The sequence below is a fragment of the Pundamilia nyererei genome, unplaced genomic scaffold, assembly GCF_000239375.1.
Source record: "Pundamilia nyererei isolate P.nyererei 1_Seehausen unplaced genomic scaffold, PunNye1.0 scaffold00013, whole genome shotgun sequence".
NCBI classification, from domain to species: Eukaryota; Metazoa; Chordata; class Actinopteri; order Cichliformes; family Cichlidae; genus Pundamilia; species Pundamilia nyererei.
Window position 1 is genome coordinate 4,475,308 of NW_005187414.1, and position 14,500 is coordinate 4,489,807.

General features: G+C 44.6%; 1 protein-coding gene across 1 annotated transcript in view; it reads right to left on the minus strand.

Moving 5' to 3' along the window:
- Positions 1 to 662: 662 nt before the first annotated feature.
- Positions 663 to 14,500, minus strand: part of LOC102209315 (mitogen-activated protein kinase-binding protein 1-like) — a 22,446-nt gene continuing 8,608 nt past the window's right edge. Inside the window, exons 8-32 of the mRNA XM_013908683.1 lie at positions 13,740 to 13,900; positions 13,353 to 13,542; positions 12,814 to 12,951; positions 12,531 to 12,721; positions 12,363 to 12,454; positions 12,126 to 12,251; positions 9,874 to 9,944; positions 8,661 to 8,782; positions 8,491 to 8,566; positions 8,258 to 8,369; positions 8,102 to 8,165; positions 7,841 to 7,951; positions 7,516 to 7,673; positions 7,247 to 7,284; positions 6,822 to 7,010; positions 6,294 to 6,427; positions 6,013 to 6,134; positions 4,642 to 4,836; positions 4,139 to 4,329; positions 3,613 to 3,827; positions 3,201 to 3,355; positions 2,270 to 2,872; positions 2,079 to 2,166; positions 1,794 to 1,876; positions 663 to 808 (exon numbers count right to left, since the gene is read on the minus strand). Coding sequence (XP_013764137.1) covers positions 663 to 808; positions 1,794 to 1,876; positions 2,079 to 2,166; positions 2,270 to 2,872; positions 3,201 to 3,355; positions 3,613 to 3,827; positions 4,139 to 4,329; positions 4,642 to 4,836; positions 6,013 to 6,134; positions 6,294 to 6,427; positions 6,822 to 7,010; positions 7,247 to 7,284; positions 7,516 to 7,673; positions 7,841 to 7,951; positions 8,102 to 8,165; positions 8,258 to 8,369; positions 8,491 to 8,566; positions 8,661 to 8,782; positions 9,874 to 9,944; positions 12,126 to 12,251; positions 12,363 to 12,454; positions 12,531 to 12,721; positions 12,814 to 12,951; positions 13,353 to 13,542; positions 13,740 to 13,900 — 3,771 coding nt within the window. The remainder of the gene's footprint in view (positions 809 to 1,793; positions 1,877 to 2,078; positions 2,167 to 2,269; positions 2,873 to 3,200; positions 3,356 to 3,612; positions 3,828 to 4,138; positions 4,330 to 4,641; positions 4,837 to 6,012; positions 6,135 to 6,293; positions 6,428 to 6,821; positions 7,011 to 7,246; positions 7,285 to 7,515; positions 7,674 to 7,840; positions 7,952 to 8,101; positions 8,166 to 8,257; positions 8,370 to 8,490; positions 8,567 to 8,660; positions 8,783 to 9,873; positions 9,945 to 12,125; positions 12,252 to 12,362; positions 12,455 to 12,530; positions 12,722 to 12,813; positions 12,952 to 13,352; positions 13,543 to 13,739; positions 13,901 to 14,500) is intronic.

Sequence of the window (14,500 nt, forward strand, 5' to 3'; positions counted from 1 at the left end):
TGAAACTCTTTTTTTCTCACAAATGTTTGTAAAAGCAGACTGCATGGCTAGGTGTTTGATTATATACACATGTGGCAGTGGGATTGAAAACACGTGAATTCAAAAATTAAGGGTTGTGACCAATGTTATCTATATAGTGTACCTTCCAGTGTGGCTTGCTGTATAGTTTACTGTACTAGCATCCCATCCAAAAAGTCCCTGCTAAGATTTAGGTGAGTTAAATTCTACAATTTCCTGTGTTCATTACTCAACCCTAATCAGCAGGTATCTGGATCCATGCGTGCACACTTACACTTTATTGATACTTTATTGATACCCTAACCCTTGGTTGGATAATAGATTGGGTGGCAGGCTAACCAAGCTAGCATGCTAACCAAGCTACCTAGCATTAGCTGATAACAGTTCACCCTCTTGTTTAAATGTGGTCACTTCTGACTATATGTAAAAAACAAAAACAAAGCAAAAACAACAAGGTGAAAGCCATGTTGAGAATTTTAAAATGGGTGGCTTTAAAATGCCCAGACACACGTCTTTTATGCAGTCAACAGGCAGCCAGGGGCACACACAGATGGGCAGTGCCTTTATCTCTTCTTTCGCTTCATCAGATTATAGATGTTTGCTTTTCCCCTTTGTCTTATTCTCTCTCTGTTTCCTGCTTTCTATCAAGTTCTCCATCCACCCACCATTTTCACGCATTCATATACACAGACGCACACACTGACCGTAGTGTATAACATGACAGTTTTCCGCAGACTGCTGTGAAGGTCGGTAACAACCTGCCTACAAGTTTCCAAGGTGACTGAGCGATCTGCAGAGAGAGATAGAGAGAATGAATTTCAAGTACGGCACAGCATGCAGAAAATCAGCACCAAACCCAGGAGCACAAATAGCACAAACACAAGCGTGCGCTGTTATCGAGCGAAGTAGGAGAGCGGTAAACGTTGTGCAAAAGGTTGAAGAGCATATAAGAAAGAAAGAGGGAAAAGTTGTTATCAGAAAAGAAACAAACAGGTGAGGAGGTTGCTGCAAAAAGCTGCAGAGCTGTAACAGTGTAAACTAAGAAAACTGATTTCACAGTTTATATCATCCAGCAAAACACAGTTTCAGGTACAGAGCTGCTATCACTTAATGCCATTTAAGGTTTCTGTGTTTTTCAAATTGAAATGAAGCGAAAAGAAATTCCTGGCCTTTGAAAGGCGCTTATCATTCAGAGAACAGCCGGGAGGGAAGTATGACGAAGGGGATGGAGTTATTGTAAGATTCACCAGAGCACTTTAAAACTATTAGATACCTTTTATTTACTGAGCGAGTGAGCAATGTGAGGAAAACTCTGCACTGCCCATTAACTGAGGCTTTGTATTTGACGTCACAGCAGAGTCTAAGTAATATTCAAATTCACCTGCAAATTCCCCCAGATAATGGAAAACAGTACCTGGTGTGCAAACATGAGGCCATAACGGAAAACCTTCATCCTTTTCAGGAAGTACAAATGTGCAAATTTTATGAAAATCATCCATATTTTGATATTAGAGGGAAGCGAGAAGAGGGCTGAAGACAAAGAAGCTAAAGGAATGAAAGTAACAAAATGTAACAAATATAAATGTAACAAATGTAACAAAAAAAGCAGATATTTAAAACTTGTTGTTCTGTCATGTGTCGTCCTTGTAAAGGTCTAACTGGAAGCAGGCAGATAATATGAGACAGATAAGACTGACAGGCAGTACTGAAAAACATCAGGGGACGTAGCAACAAATAAGAGGAGGTTTGGTTAAAGAAGTCGTGGGAGGACAAACCTGGCTGTGGGCTTGATGTGTGGGCCTGTTCAGGCACCAGAGGGCACTCTTTAGCTACAGCCACCTGACCTGGCTCCTTGGCACTGGGAATAAAAGCCAGAAATGTAAGTCAGTTGCAGTGGCAGTACTAATTCTTGTATATAAGATACCCAGAACTGAACAGATACAATGAACAAATACTACTGCAGCCAACTCATATTGTGTATGAAGCAAATAACTAGCAATTTGATGTGCGACTGTTAAAAAACATCTAGCAAAGTCTTCACAAGTGATGTAAAACTTCACCTCTCAGAAACAGAGTCCCTTTTCTGCTTCACAGGCATGGAACATGACAAAGAGGAATCCAAACTTAGAGACAGGTGCCTGCCTAATGCTGAAAATAACAAGATAAAATCACGTTCAAGCACACAGTTAGCCGATCAGCTCCTTAGCTCTGTGGAGACATCAAAAAGTACACAGCTGGCCGGCGTTCTGACCTTGTTTGTTTAGGGGAGTAGCTCTATGGTGACATCCGGGGTCTGTTGTAGGAGTAGAAGCCCTGCTGATATTTCCAGACCAACTTGAGCTTGGCTTCACCTCCAGGCACAGGCTGCGTCGAGGGCTGAGCGGCTGCTTAGGAAGTGGGATGCGAGAAGGAGGGACGTTCTGGCTGGCTGTAGGATGAGGTGGAGTCAAGGAGGGAATGTTTGATAGTGGAAGGGAATCTTTTGACGACGCAGACGATGGGAAAATCAGGACAGGACATGAGGCGAGCACGGGAGGCTCAGTTTCTACCTCCACAGACGACCTCCTCCTCTTGGAGAAAAAGGGGGATCCTGGCGGGGTCATTATATGGATGGCATCTCCAAAAGAGGAGGACCGGTTTTTTGCCACAGAGCTAGCAGTGGCGTTCATGTAAGAGTGCTGGGGCTTGAGTTCAGGGCTCTCCCATGGAAGTGGGGACTGGGATGACTGTGGGGACCCAGAGGAGTGTGAAGAAAAGCACGAGGAAGGTCTGGGAGAGGGTTCATTGAGGAAAAGCTGCTGAGGTCTCTTGTGCAACTCCCTCTGGTCACTAGAGGGCAGAGGGGAGGAAAGAGCTGCAGAAAAAGACAGTGAGAAGATTAATATGACTAATTCTAAGAAAGTAGAATTAAATTACACGTGCTAAAGTGTTATGAACTGATTCAGAAGACTACAAAGCAGTTACTTTCAACTCATGTGGGAAAATACACTGATTAATTTGGCAAATTTCAAAGAAACTGTAAGTCAGCAATGCAAATTATGTTTAAATACACTCTTGAGGCAGATTAACTTTCTCACAGTTGCCAGCGGATGGAATTACTGTAGTTCACTGAAAAATCCGACACAAACATTACAGGAACCACAGACAAATAAATGAGTGAATTGAAACCGGATCAAACGTACAGCGCGTGGCCAAGTCCTGGGCAGAGCGCGATTTTTGGATGCACGTCGTCCTGTCCAGCAGCAGCGAAGCTTTGGGGGGAGGATTAGAAAACCTCCAAAGGTGGGACCCTGTGGTCGTCGTCTTCTGGGGTGGACTGCTTCTCTCCTGAGCCCTGCTGAGACGCGATACAGCAACTTTACCATCTGTTCACGGCACGCGTGAGTATTTTAGTCACATGACTGGCAGGAATAAAGCACAGTGAAATGTCTGCTGTTGTGCTGACATAGCCTTGTGACACAGCATCTATCCCCCCATGTTGTTCATACTGATCTTTTAGAATCATTTAGTGACTTTTATGCTTTTCGCAGATCCGGTTTTGCTTCAAAAATGAAACCCCCATGACGCCTCTTAATGTATGTGCTTTCTTCTTACTTTGGCCCTTGAGCTTTCCCAGGGGACACGGGACTCTTATTTTCTGCGTTCCCGCTTACGCCATCTTCCATCAAGGGCCGCACTTTTGACACCGGGGGCTTAATGGAGCGGCCGCCTTGTTCCTTCCCGTTCGCTTTGGCAAACAGAAGCACGTCTCTGCGCAGAAAGGTAATACCGGGTAAGAGAAGCAGATAAATGAGACACACATTATTCCCCTAATGTATGTGCAGATTGATATTACTCTCAGGTTTGTAAAGTCAATATGAAGCCTCATCCAGCAGTCAGTTAGCGTAAACTTTAAACAGGAGGGGGTTGCACTGCTTAAACAAGATATACCATGTGAATTAGCGAGCTTTAGATGTGCTGGTAGGTGGATTTGGAGACTTCTGCAGAGAGCCGCCTCTTTAACAGTAGCTTAGACATCATTTAGCCCCCAAAATATGAAGCTGTTTACACTTATACATCTCCACCTCCAAGAATAAAAAAAGAAAACAATTTCCTGCACAAAATCACCCGTAGAGGGTTAACAATGTGACTTTAAACTGACAGCTTGACTAGACAGGGAAAGTACACAGCGGCGTGTGAGAGTCCGCATGGGTTTGTAATTATAGCTGTTGAATCCACATTGGTCTGAAGTGGTCAGGCAGTACCGGTTATTATGTCCTCCGGCCAGGAAGCGTGAAGACATACTGAGCCTCGGGACTCTGCTCTGCTCAGCTGTGGATGGACATCAAGAAAAAACAAAAAGGAAGACAATTGAGACAGAGGCAGGAAGTAGAAGTGAGACTGAGAGGATAATAAGTGTTGACTGTGTCTGAATTTGCACGTGAGGTCATTTAAAGACGTCTGGGAAATAAAGCAATAATTCTTTTCTCCATGTCTGGAGGAGTTAGCCACAAACAGGCTATACATTAGTCATAACTAGACATCAAAAGGGTATCAATCTTCTGCCCCTGGCTCCCAACAACAAAGAGAATAAGGTTATTTCCCTAAAGCTCAAAGCACGCCTGCCTGTGTGTTCTGTGTTACCTGTAGTGCAGCCCTCCGACAGCGTCTCAAAGTTCTGCTTGAGGAAATCCGCTCGATCGCATCCGCCACTGTCCGTTATTGTCCTGAGAGCCTCGTCCATGCTCGTCACCCCTTCCCTTCGCTCCTCGTCCACCTCCTTCTCGTCGTTCTCCTCATCCGAGTTGTTCTCACTCAGATACTCTGCCTCTGCAGGATCTGAAAGCGAAAGCAAAATTAGACGCAGCAGAGACACAAGTATGACAGAGAAACCAAAGTCTTCAGTGGCCTTGATACAGCTTTTACACACAGGGAGGGGGGCAGCAGGTACTCTGTAATCCTTAAGAAATAACCAGCCTGGTAGTTTTATCTGACATTTCTCTTATCGAGCCTCGAAATAAAATAAAATAAAATAAATAAATAAAATCCATGTCTCTCTGCACGCCCAAATCCCTCTCTGCAGGTATGAGCTTCACTGTACATTGAAGAGATATTTTAAAGCTCCCCTGGACATTTTAAATCGTGATTTTAAATCCTGCGTTTGGCACACTTCAGAAAGAAAACCTGAGACTGAGCACAGGCAGGCAGAGAGTACTGCAACATGAAAAAACCTCACAACGTGAAGAAAGCTCACATTTTTTTTAGCATTATAAATATACAAAGACCTCTCAGTTATGCTGCAGCATCTGGTCTGGCCTTATGGACTGAAAAAGGACGGAAAGCTGATTATGAGGGCGGTCAGGAAGCCCATTCTCTCACTCCCTTCACATTCCTGTGACTGCAGCAGCAGGTTGAGTGGTTTATGCTCATGTTATGCATTTTTCTTTTTTAGTTTTGTTACATTTAGTTTTGATGTTGGATTAGCTTAGATCAGATGTGGGGAATTAATCTCCCCAAGGGGGCGATATGAGAAACTGGGACTGTTTTTGAGGGCTGTAACAGGGATGTACACCAGGCTGGTCAGAGTGGCAGCAGTTTAGTGTTGCTGATGGTTTATGGTTAGACTTTTCCTAGTTTTCTTTTGCTTCTTGTTCCTAATTATTTATTAAAATTTGTGGGAACTGTGTGGCTTATTTCAGTTCTGTAGAATCTCTTACAGCGTGGAGATAGACATACTGGGGGTTGTAACATATTTTTAAGGTGTTTAGACTTCTTGTGTTAGTTTTTGTGTTGAAAAACTGCAAAATCTTGATGAAAGTATGTAAATAATGTATGTATGTTCTCACCAGGGCATAAGCATGAATGCATCTAAAGCAGACAGTCTCCTGTCATGTGCTACTTGCTGAAAAAGTGCAACTTTGGACACTGTGCTTTACACGATTTTTTGGAGTTCAGAGCTTTTGCACAAAAGACTCTTTTTTTTTAATGCTGCATGCATTCAGAGTAAGACCTTACCATCCAAAATATGATCTGGGCTGGACTCGCTGCTGTCATAATCCAAAGAGCAAGCGCTGTCTGGGCTGCGGCTGTCCTGGCTCTCGCTACGGATCCCTCGTCCTTGCATCCTGCAGTAATCGCTGATGTAACGGAATCACCGGCGTGGGAGCAACGAGGAATGGGGAGGGGGGGTGCAGAAAGAGAGAAACAGCAAACTGAGAATAGAAAAGGACTTTTGTTGTCTTGCAGTGGCATTGCAATCAGTCGGGCAAAACAATGCGTAGCAGGCAGAGGTTTACCTGTCCAGAGGACTTGTGTCGTCCTCCTTTTCCTCAGGATAGAGCACATCTGTCCCCTTGGTGTCCCTGGAAGTGTGCGAGGACAGCCAGTCGGCGTCCGGCCAGGGTTGATGTCTCCTGGGTCTCTCTCCCATCTGCAGAAAACGGGCAGTGCAATTATACACTCACAGATCCACACAAGCAGCTTCCTATATCTCCGATCGTGGCTCAAGAGTTGGGAGTTCGCCTTGTAATCGGAAGGTTGCCGGTTCGAGCCCCGGCTTGGACAGTCTCGGTCGTTGTGTCCTTGGGCAAGACACTTCACCTGTTGCCTACTGGTGGTGGCCAGAGGGCCCGGTGGCGCCAGTGTCCGGCAGCCTCGCCTCTGTCAGTGCGCCCCAGGGTGGCTGTGGCTACAATGTAGCTTGCCATCACCAGTGTGTGAATGGGTGGATGACTGGATATGTAAAGCGCTTTGGGGTCCTTAGGGACTAGTAAAGCGCTATATAAATACAGGCCATTTACCATTTATAGACAAACAGAACGTACCACAGGCTCCTGGAGGCCGAGCGAGCTCTGCCTCTCTCTGTCATGTGGGGGGCAGCTGGGGTTTTTCTTCAGAGCAAAGGTTTCCAGTTGCGTCAGGTCCAGCATGGATTTAACCATCACTTCCAATGAGCCCATACGATGAGACCAACGCCTCCGGGGACGCTTTGAGGACTCGCTGATGACTCCATGCTGGGAATATACATTATACACAGCACAGTACAATTATTCACCCTTTCCATCACATTTGTTGCTATGGAAGAAACTGTATGGCATCATTAACACACAGGGATGCGGTTTTTTTTTTCCATTTTTGTTTTCTTTAATGGAACAAAAAGCAAATACTGCATGTTAGGATGCTTTAAGTTGTGCTTTCTTAGAATAGTCCAAAATGATTTATTTTATTTAAAGTCATAACAAACATCTACCTTTGTCAGCTCCCAGTCCTGTCCTTCATCTGAGCCTCCTGTTGCAGGAAGGAGCACAAAGATTACAAAGTTAATAGAGGAAGTCAGTTTAAAACAATTTTGGTTGTTTTCCAGATTCTGCTGCACTCTGCAAAGAAGCCGAATGTCAGGGCAGTGCACCAGTGGAGGATTGTCTACCTATTACTAAACCCTTTTGACCTCCTTGATTTAAAAAAAAACAAAAGCAGTTACCGCTATGTTTATTCATGTCATCAATTATCACACAGTACCTGTGTCCTCCTCTTCGTGGCTGCTGGCGGAAGAAGAATGGGTCGCGTTGTCTTCGGGGTCATTGGCATCGTCGTTCGCCGCTCTGTCGTCCTCCTCGTGTTCACGGTCGCTGTCAGAGGACAGACCCCCCAGAGCGGGAGCGCTGTACACCTCACGCCTGGGTAACACAGCGAAAGAGTCAACAAGATGAATATTCTATCTGTGTTGCCATGTCATTATACGCGAAGGGAATACATTCGCTTGAGGTGGGCTCTTTATCATCGGCGCTGGGTTCGCGGAAAGAATGTACTCAATTAACAGGTGGAGGTGTGCTGGTGTCGTCACCTGAGACTGGAGGTTTTGCTGGGTGGTGTGTTTGGGTTTTCTCTGAGCTGGTGCAGCCTCTCTCTCATGGTGATTGTCAGCTCCGGGGACAGCCTCCACACAAAGATGCAGCTGGGGGAGATAAAAGCATTAAATATTCAAGATTTCATTTCAGCTCGGAAGCATCTGCAAACACATTTCCACAGCCATTTCCTACAGCTGCAGCGGCAGAAGATTGCTTCGGCCTGGGTGCAAAGACATCACTGAGAGGCGGTTTCTCACCTATCTCCCGATACAGAAATCAAATGCCGGCAATCGCTGGTAAACTTAATCCCAGTGACGATTTCTGCCAAACAAAAACAAGAAAAAAAAGGCTTGTTAGCGCTCATTCTGTTCTCTGTCATTGTGGTTAGATTTATTCTGTGATAGCTGCGTTACCAGAATGTCCAAACATAGTGGCCACACACTCCCCGGTGTAGAAGTCAAAGATGCTGATGGTTTTATCGGAGCAGCTGGTGGCCACGTATTGACCAGAGGGATCGATCTGAACCTGCCACACCCAACACAAAAGAGCCTTTTAGTATCTCTCTCTCTATATGTGTGTGTATATATATATATATATATACAGACAGAAAGAAAAAAGGTGTTTCAACTGTGGAGAAAAATGTTACCCTGAGCAGACTTCCATCTTCACTCAAAGATCCTTTATAGAGTTTTTTCTGTTTGCCGCTGCTGATGTTGAAAATCCTGCAGAGAGAAGGAAGAGATAAGCCCCGGCGCCTTTAAAGAACACGTTCCTAGCGAAGCTCGTGTATCTTTGAAGCCACGTGCCCTCGCTTACCTGATGCAGCGGTCCTGACAGCCAACAGCGGCGTACTTGCAGGAGGCGTCTACGTCCATGTCGTAAAGCGTGGTCTTCCTCACCATGTGGTGAGAACGCCTGAACTCTGTTCCTTTGTCGGTCTGTGAAACAGAACAAGACAGTGTCAGGCCTGCGCTGGAGGAGGGTAGGGAAAATATCAGGGGTATTTTAGCAGAATGCACGATGTGACTTTTATTCTGAGCGTGCTGAACTCAATATAACCTGCAAAGAGAAATATGCGCAGCTTTACAGTCATTGAGCCAAGTCTCCAAAGGCTGCAGAGATCAGCTTGACTCAGGATCAATATCTGCATATTAAAAGGTGGGTATACAGCTAGTTGTTGCGTACAATAATGGAGTTGGGAAAACAGACTGAACATGTTTGGCAGTTAGAATACCGGTAGGTCAAGGTTTAGACCACAGAGAATCAGCTTTTGTGCATCACTACCATCATCATCATCATCATCATATAGACATAGTCAGAAAAGGGTACTCTTTGCAGCTCATCCTTGAAAACGGCACAGAAGAAGCTCATTTCTGCTCTGCCGGAGCACAAACCTGTCACAACAACTTTCTAAAATGAGCACTCCATAAATGTCTGTGCGCCAAAGAGAAGGTTCACTTTAGACTAACAAGCCCTTGTTTACTGCGCTCCGGAAAAAACAAAACAAAAAAACAACTTAATGTTCTGAGTCACTGCAGTGGCCTAAATCCCGTCTCAAGTTTATGAAAAATGCTGTAAGTGGCCTGCTAACCCAGAAGCAATTCCAGAGCAAAAGAATGTCGCCTCCTTTTTTTTCCTCTCTTTTTTTGTATTTCATAGTTATACAACTTGTAGCACAAACGCTCCTTTTGTGGTCTGTGCTCTAGAATTGCTAAACAGATTGTGTTACCATTGTGCCAATAAGTGTGACCTAAATGAGAGGAATTAATGAAAAAAAATAAGTCAAATGCAATAAAGCTCTTTGTGGCCAGAATGAGTTATTCAGAAGAATATCGCAGGCAGTACTTTGACAAAGTCAGAATAGCTGGTTCACTGTTTCCAGTCTACAATGAGGTGGCTGTTTCCTACCTTGTTAGCATTTAGCAGCCTGCATATACATTAGCTTTAACATTGGCGTTCGGCAGGAGTTTTTTGTGTCACTCATGCTTTTGCGTGTGTTTGTTGGGTAATATCCAACATCTGATGTTACCTTGTGCGCTGTGCGGAAATAGATGCTCTTGTCTGCCCCACAGCTGATCATTCTCACCTTGTTGTCATTGGCTAAAGAACAAAAAACAAAAGCATTTAGTCATCGTGTCTTCATGCACGTTCAATCATCCAGGCAAGGAAATCCCAGAAAGTTGATTCTGTTCATCTAGACGGGACGTTTTCAGTAGGAGAAATGATTTGTGCGTGAAAAGTGTGAGAGGATTACCCTGCCCTCAACACCGACCAAGTGTGTCAGTGTTGAGGGCAGAAACATGGTGGCGCCGTGGGTTCCCCAGTTTCACCCACTGTGGCCGATTTGTATATGGAGGAAGCAGAAAAGAGGACTCTACCATCCTACCCTGGGACACCACCGAGTAATCGGTTCACATATGTGGATAACACCTGGGTGAAAATCAAATCTCAGGATGTCCCACAATTCAGTGATCACATTAACTCAGTGAACAAACACATCCAGTTCACCAGGGAGGGTGTAAAAAATGACAGGTTAGCTTTCCTAGACTGTGAAATTCCTATCAGTAATGGACAACATTTGAAAGTCAATGGAAACAACCTCTGGCCAGGCGGATGGCAGAACACAGGCCAGGACTCCACAGTCTATTTACATCTACAGGCCAGTGGCCGCTCTGTCAGTGGACAGGGAGGAACAGTAGTGGGGAGTCAAGGAGGCTATTTACGTGAAAAAGGAACGGCCATCTGTGAACTGAGGGGGCCTAAGGGTACATTGTTCACTATTTTACAGTGCTGTGATTACAGCTATACCCCAACTCTCTGTGAATAGCACTCATGGAGATTGATCAATGGTCGTGACAATTTGCATGTTAATGATCATGAAACTGACCTCACAGCCCATTGTTAGTCAGTGGTGCTGGTGTCAGTCATTATGCAAATGTAGTGTTTATGAGGTTGGAGAAGCCTGCAGACAGCTGAGACTGAGAAGCCACATGAGCGATGCAACGTTTCTGCCACTGAAAATGTGACATCCAGATGATCTTTTCATTCAAAAAATTGAAACCTGACCACAGAGACACCCTAATATTATACAGCAGCTTATTATACAATTACACTTTGACCTTTTTAGTATGAAACTTACTTTTATGTTACCAAGATAAGGTTTTGCATGTTGTTTAAGAAGTTAGCTGGTTAGCTGAGCAATCTTGTCTGTTGCAAAATGGATACAAAGCTAAAGCTGATATCCCTGCACTTCCACGTAAATAATGCAGAACTAGAGACGGAAATTTAAGCTATATGGACTAAATCACCTAAACATTACACCCACAGGAGCTGCTCCACCATGGAGACCCATGTCATAAAGCTCGGCGCACACAGTTCTTGTGCTGATGTTAATGCCAGAAGAGGTTTGGAGCTCTGCAGTTATTGATTAGCTTAGTGTTCTGGCATCTTCTATGCAATATGTTCTGCTACACTGGGTAAACCCCGCTCTGTATCTTTAAGTGGTGTTTAGGGGTGAGAGCCATTAATACACACATTTTTTTTTGACTTGCTGCAGTGGTGGCATCCCATTAAAGTACCAGTTTAAAATGACCCGCTCTTTCATAAATGTTTTTGAAAGCAGGTTAATGGGACTGAAAAAAAATCTTTGAATTTCAAAGATTAAGAGGTGTGGCCCAGTACTTTTTGTCCATACGGTGCATAACTCGTCATTTCTTTCTCTACATGGAAAACAGCTGTAGGCCAAATACTTATCCTTTTTCTGCCCACTGACTCATCATTTGCAGACATGACCACCATGCAGAAATACACCAGAGGAACTCAAACCCAGCTAGACTCATCCCTAGGGCAGCATTTCTGCAGTTCAGCTTCTTCCAGCATGAAGTAATTGGTAGCTTAAAAGCTAAGCTTTCAAAGTAGTTTGCCCCAAACTGCCTATTTTATATTAACCCACTATTATCAGTAAAAGAATTTTACAGTTCATGAAAAAGTCCAGAGACAGTAGATTAGTGCCTCTTCAAAAATCTACATTTGAAACCGTGACAGTAAGTGGTGCAAACATTTCATATCGGCTGAAGAAGAGAAAGCAAAGTGCAACTGAAAGGCTTTGCTCAAGCAACCAAAACTCCACCTGAATACACACGTAACCGTCATTTATTATTGAAACAAGTCGTGCGGCGTGTGAAATAAAAGAGGGACTTTGTGTGGGGCTGAGCGGAGATGAAAGCGTCGGATTAAGGAAAGATTAGCCGTCAGATGTTGACAGCTTCTCAAGTGTCTCACCAGCAAAGCGGACGGCTGTTATGGATGAAGAGTGTTCGTCGAGTGTTTGCACCAGACTGTAGTCGTCTTCTGCATCCAAGACGTGGATCAGACGATCCCTGCTGGCTGTGGCCAGCAGCTTCAGCCCTGAGAGAAATCAGACCACATAATCACCTATTGTATTCACAGCCAATGTGCAAATATTCTCCAAGCGTGCCATCATTATAGTAACTAATACAGTCTCACACACACACTGACCTGTTTCTGGTTTACTGTATTCGAGGCTGAGGATCTCAGCATCATGGGCTTCCACCTTAAGAATCTCCTTCATGCTGCTGAGGTCATGAACCCTGCAGAATATCACAGTTTTAGGACAGAGGTCACGTCAGTCTGTCATCAGCCTCAGCCTTAGTCTTCTAGTCCTACCTCAGCATGCCATTGCGATCTCCAGATGCCAGGTGTTTGCCGTCTGGGCTGACACAGATGGTCCTGATGCCCGTCCTGATTTCCGCTGTCTGTCCATCCCCCGACTTGACCTCTGAATTCGCACTTGTTACACACTCTGAATCCAGCAAGGTGCTGGTGTTCCCGTCGATGTAGATTATATTCAAAAGATCCTTTATAGAAATGAGGGAGACAGAAAGTAACTCTTCACAGCTGTACTTGAAACACAGCTGAAGAGAATACGGATCTTGGAAGTCAACCTCACTTGGCTCAGGATGTTTGGAGAATGAGTTTGTGTCCAGTCGTCCATGCGCCACACTCTCACGGTGTTATCAGCTGAACTAGTGAGGAATGCGCCTGATGACAAACCAGAAGCCACTTCTTCTGGAACATCTGGAAACACCTGGGGAGTAGTGACAAAAGGAGGAGGTTCAGTTAATAATAAACTAGATGAGGGTAAAAAAAAGCACGATTTGAAAAAACAATTAATGCTGTAAGTTAGATTTCTAGAAATGCAGTTTCACTATGCTGTGAATTGTCTTATATCGACTGTTATCACCAGTTTCAAGCTGCCAAATTCTGATGCACAATGTTCAGTACAACAGCACAACAGCTCCAAGTTTCCCAGTTTTGTTCGTGTAATGATCCCCAATGTGCCGCAAATTACTAACCGAATCAATAGGTAGAATCCAATCTGTTGTACTGCTGTAATCCTATTGAGCCAGGAGGCTTGAGGAAACACACTGAACATCTCACAGCTTTTAAAGAGGTTATATAAATTCACTTCCTCCTGCATGCATTTACCTCCAGGTCCCAGACACAGGCGGGATGAAAGAGGGCAGAGTGCACCTTCCCCACCCGCTGCACATGTCTCACGTCCCACACATACAGGCTGTGGTCATTATATACACAGCTGAGCCGGCAGCTGACGGGGTCATAGGTAACGGCAACGGTGTCTGGGTAACGGGCATCCGCTGTGGCGTTGAACAGATGACTGTGGGAATGAAAGGTTGGGACAACAGGAATAGATGTTTTCTTTGTAAAAATCCGACATCCTCGAGAATAAGAAACATTTAGACGAGACTCGGGCTTGCACTGCTTGAGACAGAAAGCTCTATTAATAGAGCTCACTTGATCCTGCAGTGGATCAGTGCTAAAGAAAGGCCGAGTTACTCCTGAGCTCTTCCTCACCTGGCCTCAGTCATGGAGGAGACGTCAGAGCCGAGGGGGTGCGGCCGCGGCAGCGTGCACACAAAGTGCAAGTCAGCGGGTCTGAAGGCTCGCACCGTTCCATCGGCACAGCCGCAGAAGATCATGTGTTCAGACAGAGAGAGCGACTGAGCCAGCCCGGTCTGCACGGAAAGACACACGCCAGATAATCAGCTCACAAGTCATAGCTTCATAGTCTTTCTGAGAAAATGGTAAACATTCATATTCATTCAAGTCTGAAAAATTAAGCTAATTATGCTCCTGCAGATAATATTACATCATTGCTTTGGCTGAGTCCTCTGCAAAGGTTACGGAGGAGTAGAAAAGCAGCCCCGTTGGAGCTTTTCCAAACACATCCTGTACCTGTCCTTGCTTCTAAATCTTCTAAGATCCTCTTCACCCGTTCAATAAACACGTATGGTTACTGACCTTAGGCATTTGTGCCTGTACTGTACTCAAATAATAACTAAATGAACATGCATGTTAGTGCTGACTGAGGCCAATACCACATAAAGAACAAATATGTTACATTCAGCTACCATTTAATAAAAATGAACAGTAGTGGCAGTTTAGAGTAGAGCATTGTTTCACAATATTTTGCTTGGCGATACTGTAAAGATTCAGGGAGAGCAAATATCATCATATATGGTATCTAAGCAGATTCTTACTCTGGATGGCATTACCTTGGCCTCCAGTAACGCTGTGAGGAACCTTGGAGTCATTTTTGACCAGGACATGTCCTT